Here is a 20,175-nt window from a genome sequence, read left to right on the forward strand (position 1 = left end):
TCCGTCACCCCAGCCCTCCTCATTATCATACTCTCGTAGGTCATTCCACACTTTCGAGTTAATAACCATCTCCCTCACCTTTGCTTGAATTATTCCTTTGTTATTGGCAGTGGAGATTGATGGTTGCCCAGATTCACCCCCATGCTCACCAATTGACTTACAAGATTGAGAGGGAATATCATACATCGATGTGTTCAAGGTGACCAACGGTTGTTTGAACATAGGGTTGGCATCCAACATCATTTTAATCTGTGAATCTTTGATAATTTTCTCCACATGTGGACTGGAGAAATGTATCGTAGGAGTTACCTTCCCTTCATTTTGATCATGGGCCAGCAGTTGCATATTTGGATAAGTAGTCGTACCTTCATTCTGATTCACAGTAACAAGAGCTTTATTCAATGCCGCTGGAGTCGATGAGCTATTTTGATCCAATTTCTGGTCCTTATAACTCTCAACCAGCTGTAAATTCTCTCCAGTCAACTTCCCATCATCATCATTCACATTGCTAAGAGCAGTAAATGAGTTTGAATTTTTTGGTACATTTGGACTCTTTTTTGCGATCTGCATTAGTTTTTTGCTGTTTGGAGTCCTTTTTTTGCTGGAAACCGATGTCCAATTATCGTTAGTAATATGTTGTCCAGCTTCCCTTGTATGTTGTCTAGCATCAGTAGGTTTTGATCGCTCAGATTCAGCCCCTTCTAAAGCAAACTCTGCTTGAACTAAGGCAGCATTAGAGACATCTACAGCAGCTGTACCTATAGAAACAATCACACCACCTTGTTGTTGAACCATATCAGGCTGGTTAGAGGTATCAGCTCGGACTGCCTTCAATGCAACATCAGTATCCATAGGATTTGTTGTTCTTTCAAGAAGATCAATCACAGCATCATGTTTATCACTCCTAGATACAGCTCGATCAACAGGAGATTGCAAAGCAACAGTACAATCCAGCTTCGAAACAATAGTAGCTGCAGCAGCTGCTTCAATAGCTACTGTCCAGTTGTTACTCTTGTTACCCTTTGTATCAGATGCTGCAAACTCCAATTTCATAACATCTACATGATGTTCCTCATTAGTAGCATCAACATTTGTTGTTTTATCAGTTAATTCAACAAAAGTATCCTTAGGTTCTGCACTACCATTTGCTTTCCCAGTAGTTTTGGTCTCCACTTTTTCTTGCACAACATTTTTCAAACTCCCACAAGCATCTTGTTCTGCTCCAGCTGACATTTGGGAACCTGTAGTTGCACACTCCGAAACCACAACTTCACTTTGAATCCTAGATGGCCCAGGGACATGTTTAAACATATCAAGGTTGTTTGAATTATCAGTTCGATTAGCAACTGCCTTTAAAGAAACAGCAGTAGCTTCATACATCCTTGAAAATACTGTGGAAGCAGGGATATCACTCAACTTTGTATTCAATGCAACAACATTTTTCAATGCAACATCAGTAGATTGAACAAATGGTGGTTTTCCAATTATTTCACGCGCAGTTGTAGTATCTCGATCATTCTGTAGTTGGCCCTTAACAACAGCTGGTCGTGGACCATCAGTCAATGCAGCTTGAGTTGCTGCAATATTCTGCTTATTTACATCAGCTCCTTGATGATAAACAAGGGAATTATTTTCAAAATTGTTATCTGGATCCACACTTTTGCCTTCTAAAACCTGTTGCATCTTTCTTGCATTCAACAATTGCCTTAAATCCCCTTGATATTGTTCTACAGGACCTTGATCAATTGGTTCTTGAAAAACTTCTACATCTTCAATCTCATCATTTTGGTGTGCCCTTTTCGATATATATCGACATGTTTTCTCATCGTGGCCCTGATGTTTACAGCAATTACAATACAAAGGTAGATTATCATACACAATTTCCTGAAAAACTTCAACAATTTTTCCAGAATTTTTATCCAAACTTTAGATTCTCACTCGCTTGGGATGCTTGTTCATCAGGTCCAAAATTACCTTCACCCTCGCTGTGCTTGGTCTGGATTTAATTTGTGTCGCTTTATCAATGGCTATAGGTTTTCCAGCAGCAGAAGCAATTGATAGCAACGAACGCATAGCAAATAACTCCGGCGACAGATTCGGCAACGAAATCCAAACTACTGCCATTGTAGTTTCTTCGTTTGGATTAAATCCAATTGTCCATGGAAAGACTCTATACTGGTGTTCTTTGCCATTCCATGATAGGTAATTTACTGCACAAGCTAAGGCCCGTACATAATCTTCATTTTGATCGAACCTTAACAAAATTTGCCTTGGTGCAAGTGAACCTACGAGGCATCGACCTTTTGTTCCTAGATGTTTGGGCAGTAAATTTCTTAGCTCTTTGAGATCCGGTGCACCTGAAGATAGTTTAAAAACAACAGATTGGTGTAACCCCTCCTCCATTGCAAATTCACGCCTTTCTTCCATGGTAAAACAAAAAGTTGGTTCGCCATGTACATATTGAATCGATTTCAACACTGTTTTTATTGCAATTTATGTTGGTGATTTGGTTTGGATCTGAGCAGCATATGTTGGTTTAATAGATGGCTCTCCCACAGCCAAAGGCTGGGGAGAGGACGCAGCAGACATGAAACTCTTCAACACTCCATTAACGTGAAGAATCAGAAGAAATTAATGAAGAATGCTTGGTTGCTACAGTAACCGCAAAATGAAATTTAAGATCCTTACCAATTGGTTACAGATTTGAGTATGAAAACAATTGGGGTTTGTGCGCAAAGAGAAGATGCTTCTTTTGACACCAAGTTTGCGACAATCCGCCACCGGATGCCGGAATTATGGCCGGAAAATGGTGACGAAAATACTATTCCTTCTCTTCCTAAAGAGAAGGCAGAGAATTTTTGGTTCTAATCAATTTAGTTGATATATTCTCATTATGAGCTGCTGAATAAATTTTGAATTTACTGTTTATTTGTTTGGTTGAATTCTTTTTGCCCGTGTTCTGTCATTTCTGCTTTTTCGTGGATTTTATATCTACTTAGGTTAGTGATTTGACTGAGCTTTTGGTGGCAGAGTAGGTAGTAATACACACACACATTTTCGTGTGAATGCACCATTAATGTTGTATTTTGTCCCTGGCCCGGGCCTTAGTGGGCCTAACGGGCCGGGCCTCGCGGTCCCGGGCTTCGTGGTCCCGGGCTCTGGCGGTCCCGGGCCTGGCGGTCCCGGGCTTCGTGGGCCTAATGGGTGGAACCGGCCCGTGACGGGCCTAAGCCCACATGGTCCTGTGCTTAACGGGCCGGGCTCGTGGGCTTCGCGGGCCTAGCGGGCTTTTTTTTTTTTTTTTTTAGACAATTTCTTGTAGTATCATGGCTATATTAAAAATATATATGTAGTATATATGTATATCTAATTATTAAAGTGCTTGATGAAAAAGAAAATAACAAAACAATAGTAAAACACTAAATTGTCATGCATAAATATCACTTCTTGAAGTATATATATTGTATCTTATGTATATATATTCTCTTATATATTTTCTTTTAGTATATATATTGTATCTTATGTATATATGTTCGCATAATATATTTTCTTGTAGTATATATATTGTATATTATGTATATATTGTAGCATAATATATTTTCTTGAAGTATATTATATTTTATCTTATGTATATATATTCTCTTATATATTTTCTTATAGTATATATATTGTATCTTATGTATATATATTCGCATAATATATTTTCTTGTAGTATATATATTGTATATTATGTATATATTGTAGCATAATATATTTTCTTTTAGTATATTATATTGTATCTTATGTATATATATTCTCTTATATATTTTCTTGTAGTATATATATTGTATCTTATGTATATATATTCGCATAATATATTTTCTTGTAGTATATATATTGTATATTATGTATATATTGTAGCATAATATATTTTCTTTTAGTATATTATATTGTATCTTATGTATATATATTCTCTTATATATTTTCTTGTAGTATATATATTGTATCTTATGTATATATATTCGCATAATATATTTTCTTGTAGTATATATATTGTATCTTATGTATATATTGTAGCATAATATATTTTCTTGTAGTATATTATATTGTATCTTATGTATATATATTCTCTTATATATTTTCTTGTAGTATATATATTGTATCTTATGTATATATTTTCGCATAATATATTTTCTTGTAGTATATATATTGTATCTTATGTATATATTGTAGCATAATATATTTTCTTGTAGTATATTATATTGTATCTTATGTATATATATTCTCTTATATATTTTCTTGTAGTATATATATATTGTATATTATGTATATATTTTCGCATAATATATTTTCTTGTAGTATATTATATTGTATCTTATGTATATATATTCTCTTATATATTTTCTTGTAGTATATATATTGTATATTATGTATATATTGTAGCTTATAAATAATTCTAAGTATAGACAAAGAAATATTGCGAAAAGAAGCTCATGGGTAGAAGCAATAAATTTTATTACCAAAAAATGACATATCTTTCTTAGTCATCCTTCCCCCAATGGAATGAGCACAACAAGGTACTAATACCACCATTAGAAGGAAAAAAACTAAGGAAGATGTGCCAAAATACAAGTTACATATTATTCTATGTATTATCTCTAACAAATCTCATAAATCCTTCAAGGTTCGGAGGAGGTTGCGTTGGTGGTGGTGGAAAAGAAGCTTGTTCATCACCACTTCCGGGCGAAGCCGAATCCTCCGCAAGTTCCGCTATCATTTCTTCATAAGCTTCATCTATCGCCGGTTGTGCTTCTGCAATTCCAAAGTTTCTTCTTTCCGAGCGGATCCAATCTCTAAACAATACTGATTTTTCCAAGCTATCCCTCATAGACGCTCTATGATCACCTATTTGCAGTCTTGCTTGACTGAAAGCGCTCTCTGATGCAACAGTTGAAGCTTGAATTGATAAAATATCCCGAGCCATCCTTGCAAGAACAGGAAAATGTTTTTCCCTTGCCTTCCACCATTCCAAAAGATCAAAAGAGCCGTCTGGATTCTCCTTTTCAAGTCCCTGAGACAAATAAACTTGAAGCTCATTTAGATGTGAAGTTTCATCATAATTTTCACCTTGAGACCCCCTGAACTCCGTCCAAGATTTAAGAGCTTTTAAGCCCGCAACTCTTTTAGAGGATTGTGAGCTAGACGAAGTAGGGGTTGGAATAGTTGGCCTAGCATGCTCTAAGGCAAGTTGATAAGCATTATAAACTGTTTGCATTATCCATTCTTCATCTATCCAATGACTTGTAACAGTTAGGTAATCACAATCATTACCACTTCTACCAATATCAGTAGTAATAGAAATCCGATTAGGTATATGAGTAAATAAATAACGCAAATATTGTTCATATTCATGTTTGAATTTATAAATATCACTCTTAACTGTTGCGCGAGGCCAACCTTTATAAGTAGGATTAAACACTCTTCTAATATAATGAACCCAATTAGGATTAGAAGCAAAAGTATAAGGTAAGCACATAACAGTAATCATCTTTGCTAATTCTTCACGATCTCTATTTGGATCGTAATATAAAATACCTCCAGTGACAGTGTTAATTCCTGGTTGAACTAGATTTGAACCTGTACTAGGGTTAATCGCAGAATCTACACTTGTCCCCTCTAGATGCGCTTTCATTTGAAAAAATCTAGCCTTATCTCTAGGGTGTGTTTTTATGTGCCTAGTCAAACTACCTGTGCCGCTACGGTCTCCTACATATTTATGCGACATTAATTTCCCACAAGTTTTACACTTAGCCTTATTTTTTTCTCTTACTTGAGTAAAAAAATTCCAAACTAATGATGTTTCTAAGCGTTTAGCAGGTTCTCTATTAAAAGTAGGAGTTTCTACAGGTGGGTCGACCGGTGCATCACTTGGGTTATTAAGAGGACTAGTAGGTGTATCATCTAAATCCGGTGCTTGAGTTTCATCATCATCCTCATTTTCCTCATTATTTTCTAAGATGGTTTCATTAGGATAAAGAGCATTCATAATTTCATCATCTAATCTATCACCTGGTGCAACATTATGATAAAATTCACTATCGGTAAATTGAAAACAAGGGTGATCACTATCAAGAATTACGGAAGGAGGAGGACGTCTAGGTTGGCGACTACTTTCAACTTGCTTATCTTTTCTAGGTCGGGGAGCCGGGGGAAGGGTAGTTGGTTGGCCACTACTTTCACCGGTTTTATCTTTTCCTTTACCAAACATTTTTTTCAAAGTAAATGCCATATTAATTATAATTATGCAAACTAAACCACACAAAAATATATTCTAAAAACGTAAGAGTTGAAACGAGTTTACCGGATTGCCGAACAACTTCTTGAAAATTGAAAATCGTTGAACACTTGAAAACTTCAATTCAACAACTTCACAATTTTTCACGAAATTTCAACAATAAATTAAGTAATTGTAGTAGAGAGATTGAGAGAGATTGAGAGATATTGAGAGATATTGATGAATTGGTGAATAAAAATGAAAGAATGAGGGGGTATTTATAGTTGAGAAATGGGGAAAAGTGTAATTATATAAAGTTTGGGGTTAAAATAAAGTTTGGGGGCCAAATGGCCATTTTTTTAACTTAAAAAACGGTCATATTTTCAGCCCAAACGGCTAGATTTTAAATATGGCCGTTTGATTTTTTTTTTTTTTTTTTTTGAAAAATAGCCGTTGGGCCCGCCAGGCCCGGCCCAGGCCCGCCTGCCGGTCCCGGGCCAAACGGTCCCGGGCTCGTGGGCTCAACCATGGAGACCAGCCCGTGACGGGCTCAGAGGCCCCCCAAGACCGGCCCACCCAGGACCGGCCCACCAGGCCCACCAGGCCCGTTAGGACCGCGGGCCCGGTCCGGTCCGGTTCAGGCCCGGCCCACCGAGCAGCATTATGCACCATTAACCTAATCAGCACGTCTCTTCCTTTTCTTTTTAAGACTACAAATGCCCTCATCATCACTTGCTTCCTTTCACGGTTCTTGAGTCGAGATTCTATCGGAAACAGTCTTTCTACTTTATGGGTAAGATCTGCGTTCAAATTACCCCCAGACTCCACTTGTGAAATTACACTGGGTTTTGGGTTTGTTGTTGCTGTAATACCCTCACCATCACTAATTTGTTGAACAACAAAAAAGGTAAAAGGATATATGAGATACTCAGCAGTTGGAAGGGAAAGAAAAACGATGAGTGATGTCTGCTATAGTGCCTACTGAGGTCTGCTTTAGTGGTTAAGCACCCTCACTACCAACTAATAGTTGAAGGTTCGAGTCATGTGAAGGGTAAGTGGGAATACTACAGATCCTTGATGGGGTTAAAAAAATACTTTTTAACTATAAAAAAGGGCAGCCCGGTACACTAAGTGCCCGCTATGCGCGGGATTCGAAGAAGGGCCGGATACTAAGTATTTTTATCAGGAGCCTGCCATTAATGTCAGGGGCATAGCCAGGTTCAAGCAAGAGGAGTCAATTGAATTCCTTGCCGGAAAACAAAATTATCGTACATAAATTGTTGAATTCCCTATGAGTTCAAAAAACATGACGTGTGTCTCACCCACATAACGAGCATTGTGGTCACTGGGGTGCTAGTTATGCACCATTCTTCCTATTAACTATTTGCCTTTTGTAATTCAGGAGCAAATACTGTTTGTATTAGATACAGTGGTAATATTTCTTTATCTTCATTGCAAACGATTTTAGCCAAGAGATATGCTATGTCTCTCAGAGATGGATACTTTTCACTTCTGGAGGTCCGACTAAGGAAAGCAACAGTCAATTTCCAAAAGGAAATGTTGAAGGCTCAAGAAAGTTGTAAATGCAGAAGCGATATGGAAAGCATAAATGGATTCAAAATAAAGCTTGTAAGTTGAATCGAAAAACTGAATTGAATCGATGATAAGAGATACATTGGAACAGCAGTTGGTACACTTTAAAACACAATGTAAGGAGATCTCTACATTTCTTGGCAAGACTAACATTGCAAATCGAAGAACGAATCAAAACTTTAGTAAGAGTTTTCCCTCCACATTGGCTGGTTATCTACAGTTTGGAACCATGTATTCTGACCAAGCATAAGAGATGCTACAGTTATTGCTAAGAAGGTTGACTATTCTTACAAGATGCACAGGGATAAACCTACAACAATCAAATATTGACACTTTATATAGACATTTTGGAATTTACAGAGCGCCTTACAAATGAATTCCGAAGCCTTTGAGGTGCACAGCAGAGCCTAACAAACCTGGCACACATCTAAGAGCTGCAAACAAGTGAATAAACTCTACCTCTCTTCTTAAATAACAACGTCCGATCAGCAGAAGTAAGCCCTGCAGAAAAGAAAAGGAAATTAAGGTTAACAGATTAGCCAAGCTAACTATCATTTTTGACAAGATAATAACTTCTAGCTTGTACGCATTGTTGTTCTGTCAATGGAAAAGGAAACACCATAAATTGGAGAGGAGGGTACACGATGATTTGAGGAACAAGAAAATATAGCAATTATGCCTTGAAAAACTTCTTTTGGCAAGCATATTTTGAATATTTAGCATGCACAGAAATAATTTAAATTCTTCAGCAGGCTCGCCTGAATATTTAGCATGCACAGAAATACCTTAGCAGCCCAAGGTGGAGTTTAGGAACTCAATCTCAGAAGCTTCACTTTGAAAGAAGAACCTAAAGAAGGGACCGGCTTTAATTAGGTAGCTGAGCAAAAGTCCCAGTATTTGGGCTACAACCCCCAACCATCATCTTCTCATAAATGGCATATGCACCATCCGGATCACCGGACTTGCTGTACCCTCTAATAAGAGCATTATATGTAAAAACATTGGGTTCAAGACCCAGCCGCTGAAGTTCTTCATACATCTTTCCGGCCTCCTCCAACATTCCAGCAATCCCAAGATTGAGTATTAAGGAATTATAGGTATAAAGGTTTGGGGTAACTCCTCTGCTTTGCATCTCATCAAGAAGATACAATGCTTCCTTCATTTTACCAGACTTCCCGACTCCGTTGATCATAAGGTTGTAAGAAATCAAATCAGGATCAAGGCCAGCTGACTTCAGTTCCTCAAAGTAGTGCAGAGCATCGTCCACCTTCCCTGCAGTGCATAGGCAATCTACAAGAATGGTGTAAGTCTTTAAATCCGGTCTAACTCCTTCTTTCTTCATTCTGTTAAAGAGGTCACAAGCGGCTTCAAGATCACCTGCTTTCCCAAACCCATTTATGAGAATGTTGTAGATAGCACAATTAGGTCTGCATCCATAGTCCACCATTTCCTCAAAGAAGTACTTTGCTTTGTCGAAATTTTCAACCTTCAATAGCCCATCTATGAGAGGACCATATGTACAAGGAGTAGGTGTAACGCCTAGACTTACAAGATCATAGTATAAATCTATTGCTCTCTCTACTTTATTAGACTTCACCAAACCAGAAATGAGAATATTGTAAGTTATCGTGATCGGCTTACATCCTCTGTGGAGCATTTCCTCGTACAGCTCAAAAAGTTCATCAATCTTCCCCGACTTACCAAGTTCATCAAGAAATAAATTATAGGTATAAACATCGGGAGAACAACCAGCATCTTTCATCTCCTTGAAAAGATTCCACGCCAATTCTTTAAGATGAACATCCAGAAGTCCTTCAACTAAGGGATAATATGATCTTAGTGTTGGACGAATTCCGAATTCATTCTTGAACTTAACAAAAAGTGCATGAGCATCAAGGGCTTTCTTCTGCTTGCACAGAACTCTAATAACAGGTACTATTATTAAATCATTTGTGCAAAGACGATTAGATGCAAGTCTTTCTGCAAAAGAAATGGAATGATCTAATTCAGCTTCACCCAAAACACCTTCCATCAAGTGTAGCCAAAAGGATCTCTCCGACCTATTCAAACCCCGGTTAACGAAACCCTCCACAATCTTAACAGCATCCTCAATTGAACCATCTTTCACAAGAGTAGGAAGAAAAGCATACACAGTTACACAGTCGGGATATAGTTTCTTCTTCATCTGATGGTAAAGCAAAAATGCTTCGGTTACCCTTTTTTCTTTAGCCAACCCAAAAATGACAGTGTTATAAGTGAAAACATCTGGAGAGCAATTTGGTCCGGACATTTGATAAAGCAGCGTCAAGGCTTTATCAACCTCGCCATTCTTGCAAAGACTATCTAAAAGTGTATTATAAGTGATTGTGTTTGGAGGACACCCCTGAAGAGTCATGCTATCAAATAATTCATTGGCCTCTTGAATTTTTCCCTCTTTTCCTAATCCGGCCAGTAGAGTGTTGTAGGTCACAACGCTAGGAGCCAGTTTCATCTCCTTCATTCTGTAAAACATTGCCCACGCCTCACTAGCCCGACCGTCCTTATAAAGTATGTCAATCAATGAATTGACTACAATCACATCAGGATCACAGCCACTTTCTATCATCTCAGAGAGTAATTTAATAGCTTCATCAATTTTCCCTGCATTACTATAGCATTTCATCATCATGTTGTAGGTGATAGAATTCGGTACATATCCACTCTCTCTAATTCCATCAAATATACTTTTCGCCTCCCCAAGCCTTCCCATTTCTGCTATACTATACAAAGATGCATTGCAAGCAACAATGTTAGGAACAATTCCATGAACTTTCATCTTCTCGAATGTTTCAAGTGCTTTGTCAGGCTCGCCTGACTTCCCATAATGGTCGATAAACAGGATATACGTGTAAGCTGTAAGCTTAATTCCAAGAGATTCCATGCTATCAAACAGCTCCAATGCTTCATCGACTCTGTTAGTTCTTAGCAGGCCCCTAATCAATGAATTATAAGTATGAAGATTAGGTAAAATCCCTTTTTCCCTCATTACATCTAATGTAGCAAATGCTTCATTGACCTTTCCTACTTTGCACAAAGCATCAACAAGTATGGTGAAAGAAACGACATCTGCTTTATAACCATCAGCCTCCATCCTGTCCAAGAAGTCCCTTACCGAGTCCAAGTCTCCACGATCGCTAAACCTGTCTAGCAAAGTGATGTAAGTCACTCGATCAGGTTTATGGCACCCAGATTTCATCTTGACAAAGACTTCTTTAGCAACATCCAGCTTCCCAGCAATGCAAAGAGCATCAATGAGAACCGTGTAAGTAACAACATCCGGTGCACAACCTTCATCATCCATTCTCTTTAAAATAGCACAAGCATCGTCAATTTTTCCGGCCCTTCCAAGCACTCTAATACAAATGGTAAAAGTATAAATATTCGGCCTTAATCCCAGACCATCCATCTCGCTTAACAATGTCATGACCGTCTCAGTATCCCTTCTTTTACCACACGCGACCATTAATGCAGAATACGTTTTAAGACTCGGCTTAAGCTCTTCCGAAACCATCCTCCTATAAACCTTTAAACCTTCCTTCCAAAACCCCGCTTGAAGGATCAAATGTATCAACCCATTATACGAGTAGGCATTCAACACAAACCCTGCCTTTCTCATCCTTTCGAGAGCAAATGGAGCTTCCCGTATAACTCCCCTAATATTCAGACCCTTAAATATAATCAAATAAGTATCCAAACTCCTATATATTATCTGTTTTTGCATCAAATCAAACACTTGAGCCATATCATTAATCCTCTCATGAACCCTCAAATACTCCAGCATGTAATTACATGTCTCTGTAGTATGCACAACCCTAGGCATTTCCCCTACAGATTTAAACAAACACAAAGCTTCATTCGGGTCCGAAATCGACTTCAAGTCCCTCAATACTTCCTCAGCAGAGATGTTGTTTCTAGGTTTTTTCCCATTCACTAACAAAACATCATTTTTTGAACTTTTTATGACAAATCTTGAGGACCCCACATTTCTTTTCCTAATTTTCTTGCAATTAATCACATACCCACAAGGAAAAAAATTCAAGACTCTTGAACATGTTCCTCCTCTAACTAATCCGTTATAACCAATTGATAAATGTAGTGTACTACTACTATTAGTAGATTGTCTAGTCTCAGTTAAAGATATACAATTGAAATTATTGCAGCAAATTGCTGAGGAGCTAAGTACAATTACAGCCATGGATGAAAAATAATAATAATAAGAATAATCAGTGAAATTTACATGCCTTTAACAATTCCTAGGTAAGGAATTGTATAATCATGAGGAAAGAAAATGCTTTTTCAGTTGAATCTTCAAGCGAGGCGTTTAAGAGTTGGTTATGGAGTTGAGCTGAAATTTAACTGTGGGTTAGGATTTTAGGATTTGAGGATGACTAGAGATATTTTAAAATGGTTTGTGTGGGATGAAATGAAATTCAGGTAGAAATAAATTTAAAAAAAAAAAAAAAATAGGAAAGGATGGGAAAATTAAGGTTGGGTTTGAGGAAGATGTAGATATTTTAAAGTTGGGAATTTTTTCTCTTTAAAAAAAAAAAGAAAAAGAAAAAGAAAGGTAGAAGTTTGGTGATTGAAAATAATTATTTTACTTAAATACTATTCCCTCGGGTTTACTTTAATTAATTTTTCGAATGTTTTAATGCATTCATTATTTAGAATTAATTAATAATAAAATTAATTATATTAGCCTTAATTTGTTCATTGAACATATAACAATGCTCTAAGACTCTTTTATATTCTAAAAAGTTAAATATTATGGACCACAAAAAAAAAAGCAAAAAAAAAAACAATTAAAGTAGACCGAAAAGAGTATATTTTACCAGTAGTTCTAGTATTGAAGTTCAATATTCACAACAGATCTTTATTAGTAATAAACATTGAATTATTTGCAAATAATAAATAACTATTGATGCAAATTTACCCCCACATACTTCCTCTATTTAAATTTATGTATTTTAATTTGATTAACTCAAAGATTTAAAAAGTAATAAAAACTTTCAAATCATGTGGTCTTAAACTAAAAATATAGAAATGTACCAAAATATATTTGGATCTTGTGGTCTTAAATATATCATGTTCTTCCTCCACCTCAAATTATTTCTCGTTTTTTCATTTTACACGCTCCTTAAAAAAATCTTAATTAAGAGTAATTTTTAACTATTTTACCCTTATTTATGTATTAGTATATAATCTCTCATCATTGACTATTTACTCTATAATTGAGAATTAGTCTTCAAGAACAATTGCTACAATTAAGGATAAAATAGAGGAAAAAATAATATTTTTGTTTTTAATTTCTAAAATGACTAATAATTTGAGACAACTATTTTCAGAAGATACCATAAATAATTTGAGACGAAGGGAGTAAAAAATTAAAGTAAGAGAGCTACTAAATACTCCATCTGTTTTAATTAAGGACTTCGCACAATTTTTATTTTTTGTTTTTAAAAGAAGACTTTTTGGAATATATGGCTCTAAAAGCTTAAAGGGCAAATGCCCCGATACAAGGATAAATTACTAAGAGGCGAATAGGCCGAGGTCGTACATATGATTAAAAGAACTTATTGGCGATTTGTTAATCAGGGTTGAGGTCGAATGTTCAGGCCAGCAATAACGGCTAGTTTTTAATAAGATATTCAGGAGAACTTGTACTTTAGGTTAGGTTAGGGGCATGTCCCATATAAATAGAAAGGTAGAGAGAATAAAAGGGGCATGTAATATTCTATATGATAAGCACTCTCTTGAAAATTTGGTTCTCTAGTAAAATACAAACATCCAAAGAGATTCGATTTGTTGTTTATTCCACATTTCTTGCATCAGATTCGAGAATGCTTCTTATATTCTCATATTCATTTGTCTTACATCATTGTTAGAGAGAGGAATCATCCCCTCATTCAATATTGAGTGAATTATTTCTATTTACATTTAGTGTCGTTAATTGTATCCATTGCTTGTCATTATTCGCCTCTCATTCATAACTGTATCATAATATACATCGCATTAAATCTGTTTCAATGCAATCCCACGTTATCCATATAAACACATTTTAGATCTAGAAGCTATTATTTTTAACTAGGATTTATCTGTTATCTTCTTATCTAATTAGTTTAACAAAAGGTTTTATACTCTTTGGTTAAACAGTGGGGTTATGACATTTGTGTGACTATAAAAACTTCTCATTATGAATAAAGTGGGTAAAATAAAAAGTTTACAGTTAAATTATTTTCAAATATAAAAATATATCATTTTTCTTGGAACGGACTAATAAGGAAAATGTATAATTTAAATTGAAATGGAGGGAGTATAAAAGAGACATTGATTACTAAAAAGCAAAGTAAGACGTACTATATTTTCCTTAAAGTCCCTTACAGTTACAGAATATGAACAGCATTTTGTTAAACGACTAATATTCTTAAAAATTATGCAATACATTTTAATTTAATATACTACATCAAACAATGGATAAAAAATAATCCATGTATAACTAATGCTTATATTATTAACCTATACATTACTAATCCCTCGATTATTAATACATCTTATTCATCATTATTCTTATACACCCTACCAAACGAAGGTTTGATAGCTGGTAAGGAGAAAAGTTATCCATGTATTGGGGGCAACATAACTTATACAATGTTTGGTAGCCATTAGTTATTTTTTACAAAATTCAGCATAACTAATACCATGTTTGGTTATCATTTTACATTCTAAATAAATAATACATGTATAAGTTATAAGCCAATTTGTGTATTATTTTATGCGAGATAGAAGATGGAATAACGAATACATGTATAAAATATTGAAATGACAAATTTACCTCGATCACTTCACATAAAGTCTTCTTTCGATAAATTGATCGGTATCAAACCATTTGGAGAGCATTGATGCCACACTGCTCAGCTATTCCTCTTCTCATTCTATTAGAGATAAAATCAGTAAATAAGTATTTAACTTTAAAATTTATATAATGTATATCAATTTCTAATACAACAAATTAAATATTTAAAAAAATAATCCTTGTGTAACTAATTCATGTATAACTAATATGCATAACTAATCTTTATATTACTTATTCCTGCATAATTAATACGTGTATAACTAATATCTGCGTAGCTCTAACAGGCAACCAATCGGACCCTTTAAGTGTAAACGGGTAAATTTTTGCAATAATTAATTATTTATGGCCAAACATAAATTGAATTGCAAGTTGTCCTTATTATGCCTGGGACCATGTTCCCAAGCAAGAATCATCCAACTTTTGTAATTACTCTCTTCTTGCCAGCTCCCCCCATTTATAGCTTTCAGTCAACTTTTGCTACTCTCAAAGCTTTGCTTACTCTTTACTGTTTCCCTCCTTGCCTGCAAAAACCCCACATTTCTTAAATGCTCCTCTAAATTAAAATCTTGAAAAACCCCATCTTTCAAAATTGCTAAAAAAACAAGGATCTTGTTTTTTCATACAGAAAAAAGCTTAAAGTTTCTATCTTTTTTTGTTTAAGATGAAAAAAACCCATCTTGGGTTAAAGCTTGTAGCTTTTTTGGTTCTTGGTTTTTTTTCTGCATTTTTTTCTGGTGTAAAATCTCAAGAAAATGATGCCACAGTGATGTTGGCTTTGAAAAAAAGCTTAAATCCACCTCAAGAAATGGGCTGGTTGGATCCGGATCCATGCAAATGGAGCCATGTGGGTTGTTCAGTGGGCAAACGGGTCACCCGGATCCAAATTGGGCACCAAAATCTTGAAGGTACTTTGCCACAAGAACTGGCTAAACTTACTGCACTTGAACATTTAGAGCTTCAATGGAATAAAATTTCTGGCCCTTTGCCTAGTTTAAATGGATTAAGTTCATTGCAAGTGTTAATTATTAGTAATAATCAGTTTAGTTCAATTCCTATTGATTTCTTTAGTGGTATGACTTCATTAATATCAGTTAATATTGATAATAATCCATTTGCTAGTTGGAGTATACCTGAGAGCCTTAAAAATGCTTCAGTAATTCACGATTTTTCAGCAAATTCAGCTAATATTACTGGAAAAATTCCTGAATTTTTAGGAGCTGATGAGTTTCCTGGATTAGTGAGCTTACATTTAGCTCTTAATAACTTGGAGGGTGAATTGCCTTCTAGTTTTTCGGGTTCGTTGATTGAGTCTTTGTGGTTAAATGGACAGAATCTTAGTGGAGGAATTGATGTTTTACAGAATATGACATTCTTGAGGGAGGTTTGGTTAAATGACAATGGATTTTCAGGCCCTTTACCCGACTTTTCGGGGTTAAAGTCTTTGGAGACATTGAGTGTTAGAGATAATTCTTTTACGGGACCAGTGCCGACTTCTTTGGTGAATCAAGAATCTTTGAAAGTTGTTAACTTGACTAATAATTTGTTTCAAGGACCGGTTCCCAAGTTCAAAGATTCAGTTTCTATGGATTTGGTAAAAGATACCAATAGTTTTTGTTTACCAGTACCAGGCGATTGTGATCCGAGAGTCAATACATTGCTTTCAATTGTGAAATCGATGAATTATCCTAGGAAGTTTGGGGAGAATTGGAAGGGAAATAATCCTTGTGCAGACTGGTTTGGGATAACTTGTAATAACGGGAACATTACCATCGTAAATTTCCAGAATATGGGGCTTTCAGGAATAATATCTCCTGAATTTGCTTCACTGAAGTCACTTCAAAGATTAGTTCTTGCAGATAATAACCTCACAGGTTCAATTCCCGAGGAACTCACGACCTTGGCAGGTCTTGCAGAGTTAGATGTATCAAACAACCAAATATATGGTAAGTTACCCTCTTTTAGGAATAATGTGATCTTGAAAACTAGTGGAAACCCTGATATAGGGAAGGACAATGCTAATTCAACTTCCCAAGGCACTACTTCTCCTGGTACATCAGGTTCTCCGGGCTCTGGTTCTGGCGGTGACATAACTGCACAAGCTACGCATACAAAGTCCAAAAGCTGGATACAAATTATAGTATTTTCTGTAATTGGGGGCATCTTGGTGCTTTGTTTGATTGCGATAGCAGCTTTCTATCTGTATAGAAGCAAACAAAAGCGTTTTACTCGATTGCAGAATCCTAATGCAATGGTCATCCATCCACGCCATTCTAGTTCCGACGACAATGATAATGTGAAGGTCACAGTTGCAGGATCTAGTGTCACTGTTGGTGCAGTTGGTGAGACTCATACTGTTTCTATTAGTGAAACAAGTGACCTTCCAATGGCCGAAGGTGGAAATATGGTGATTTCCATTCAAGTCCTGAGGACTGTGACCAATAATTTTAGTGAAGATAACATACTAGGTCGGGGAGGTTTTGGTACAGTCTACAAAGGGGAGTTGCACGACGGGACGAAGATTGCCGTCAAGAGAATGGAAGGTGGAGTTATCACTGGGAAGGGACTCAATGAATTCAAATCTGAGATTGCGGTTTTGACCAAGGTTAGGCATAGGCATCTCGTTGCTCTACTCGGGTACTGTCTTGACGGGAATGAAAAACTTCTTGTTTATGAATACATGCCTCAAGGGACACTAAGCAGCCATCTTTTTAACTGGGCAGAGGAAGGGCTGAAACCGCTGGAATGGACAAATAGGTTGACAATTGCATTAGATGTTGCTAGGGGAGTAGAATACCTCCACAGTTTGGCCCACCAGAGTTTCATTCACAGGGATTTGAAGCCGTCCAATATTCTTCTAGGTGATGATACGAGGGCTAAGGTTGCAGATTTTGGCCTTGTTCGACTTGCTCCAGAAGGAAAAGGATCCATAGAGACAAGGATTGCTGGGACATTTGGATATCTGGCACCAGAATATGCAGGTATATCTTTTTCCGTTTTCTTTTTGCATCTGATTGTGTTAAATTTCCTGATGTCGTTTTATGTTGCTTGTGGTTATATATAAATGATTTCAATCGCCAACCTTTAAAGCATGAACACTGAACCTAGATGGGTGGATCTAAGAAAAACTTGGTTATAGGTAGCTATCGTTCTACCATTCAGATGTTAGATGATTAGTGGTTAAGTCTAATCCAAAGATCTAGCCTTTTGATATTAGTTTATTAAATCTACCAGTTGGTCTAATAAATATTAGTGTATTTCTTCTCCTATGAAGTATGTATCCGAAATTTATCTTTCTATCTAATTTCTTAGTCAGGCTGAGTTATGCTCAAATCCATCGGCAAGAACTGATGAATCATGCACTCATTTGCTCTGTGTTAAACCACTTGACATTGTGATTACTTAGTTAAAAATGGTAAATGTATTCCTTCAAGGTCGAAGGAATGAGATGACACCGCCTTGGAGTTTAAAAAACCCCTGTACTGATAAAGCGTGAAATGAAGTTCCTCTTAAAACCAGATTATGTATACTTAATTCTCTGTCAGTTTTTTCTTCATATTTCTTACGATAAGCGTGAAAGAGTTTCCCAAAATGTTGATAAGCCATAAGCTTAACCTGGATTTATAGATAAGGCATAAGCTAAACCTAGATTTGTAGATAAGAAATAAGCTAAACTGGGATTTCTTCCGTCTGTTTGCCAGTGACTGGAAGAGTAACAACGAAAGTGGATGTGTTTAGTTTTGGTGTGATTTTGATGGAACTCATAACGGGAAGAAGGGCTCTTGACGAAAGCCAACCCGAGGAGAGCATGCATCTAGTAACGTGGTTCCGAAGAATGCACATTAATAAGGACACATTCCGAAAGGCAATTGACCCAACAATTGACCTCAATGAGGAAACGCTTGCCAGCATCAACACTGTAGCCGAGCTAGCTGGACACTGTTGTGCGAGGGAACCATATCAAAGACCCGACATGGGTCATGCTGTTAATGTTCTTTCATCTCTAGTGGAGCTATGGAGACCATCCGATCAATGCTCAGAGGACATATATGGTATTGATCTCGACATGTCACTGCCTCAGGCTCTTAAGAAGTGGCAGGCTTATGAAGGTAGAAGTCACATGGATTCATCTTCTTCGTCGTACCTTCCAAGTTTGGACAACACTCAAACTAGTATACCAACCCGGCCCTCTGGCTTCGCGGACTCTTTCACATCTTCTGATGGCAGATGAGTCAAAGCTTTTTTGTCCGACGTTCCAATGTTCATTCTCCCTGCTTCTTGCTCTTTGCTGTAACTCAAAGCAAACATTGTTTTCACTCCATTTTGTATTATCTTACTTTCCCTTTTTATCTCTTTTCCTTAATCTTAACTCCAGTCAGTTAATGTAGTCTAGAATCTGGGAATGGTTAATCATTCATAATTTTGGATGTAGTGTATAGGAGTTTAAAATTTTCTGTTGCTTTTTGACTCCCCTAATTTGTTGCAAATGATAAAGTTTGCTGTTTCTTAAAGTGTGCCATGTGACATGGAGGTCACGGGTTCAAGCCGTGAAAATAACCTCTTGCAGAAATACAAGGTAAGACTGCGTATAATAAACCCTTATGGTCTGGTCCTTCCCCGAACCTCGCGCATAGCAGGAGCTTAGTGCACCGGATTGCCCTTTTTCTTAAAGGCTAAAGCGTGCATTTTCTGTCAAACTTAAAGTTTTACTTATGATCAGAGATTCACGGGTCAACTGCATATTACAGTCAGACCTTTCTATAAAAGTCATCCTTTATAACAACATTTCACTATAGCGGCCAAGATTTCTTGGAACCAATCTTTCATGTTATGCTACATAGTCGGACCTTTCTATAACAATCATTCACTACAAAAGCTATGTTTTCTCGGAATCGGTTTTTATGTTATGTTATACTAATATATATCCTCTATAACATCACTTCACTATAGCAGCCAAAAAATTATCGGAACAAATGAGTCTGTTATACAGAGGTTTGACTGTAATATATGCTCTTTATAACAACCTAAATTTTTTGGAACAAACGAGGTTGTTACAGGGAGTTTGAGTGTATTGTTGATCAAGAAGGCTATGAATATTAGCTTCTTTCTGGCTAGATTTTCCATCTTGGACTTCTTTCTATTTTTAGCCTGTTAGGTTTCTATATTGGGGATTAATTAGGCCATTTTTCTGAAATCCTAAAAATACTAGTACTATTTGTTTGGTAATATTGCCAAGTTTGGATGGTTGTTAATGGGAACACTTGAGAGGTTCATAGAGTAAATGGTAGACTTCATGAGTTCATCAATAAAGATATATTTTTAGGGTCGTTTAGTATGGTGGATAAGCAAAAATAATTTTGGGATAAAAATTTAGTACTGTCTTATTCCTTGTTTGGTTACTAATTCCGAGACAAGTTATCTCAGGATTAAAAATGGTATT

At 36.3% G+C, this 20,175-nt stretch overlaps 2 protein-coding genes across 2 annotated transcripts; one reads left to right on the forward strand and one right to left on the reverse strand.

Annotated features, from left to right (window-relative positions):
• Positions 1 to 7,880: 7,880 nt before the first annotated feature.
• Positions 7,881 to 12,297, reverse strand: LOC104225548 (pentatricopeptide repeat-containing protein At4g31850, chloroplastic). The gene is made up of 2 exons (XM_009777374.2): positions 8,632 to 12,297; positions 7,881 to 8,347 (listed from the first exon to the last, which is right to left on the reverse strand). Exon 1 carries the CDS (start codon positions 12,078 to 12,080, stop codon positions 8,712 to 8,714), a length of 3,369 nt encoding a protein of 1,122 aa, XP_009775676.1. The 5' UTR covers positions 12,081 to 12,297; the 3' UTR covers positions 7,881 to 8,347; positions 8,632 to 8,711.
• Positions 12,298 to 15,230: 2,933 nt separating this feature from the next.
• On the forward strand, positions 15,231 to 19,194 carry LOC104225540 (receptor protein kinase TMK1-like). The gene is made up of 2 exons (XM_009777365.2): positions 15,231 to 17,716; positions 18,437 to 19,194. Exons 1-2 carry the CDS (start codon positions 15,400 to 15,402, stop codon positions 18,964 to 18,966), a joined length of 2,847 nt encoding a protein of 948 aa, XP_009775667.1. The 5' UTR covers positions 15,231 to 15,399; the 3' UTR covers positions 18,967 to 19,194.
• The last annotated feature ends 981 nt before the right edge of the window (positions 19,195 to 20,175 follow it).

The sequence above is a fragment of the Nicotiana sylvestris genome, chromosome 4 (assembly GCF_000393655.2).
Source record: "Nicotiana sylvestris chromosome 4, ASM39365v2, whole genome shotgun sequence".
In the NCBI taxonomy this organism is placed as follows: domain Eukaryota; kingdom Viridiplantae; phylum Streptophyta; class Magnoliopsida; order Solanales; family Solanaceae; genus Nicotiana; species Nicotiana sylvestris.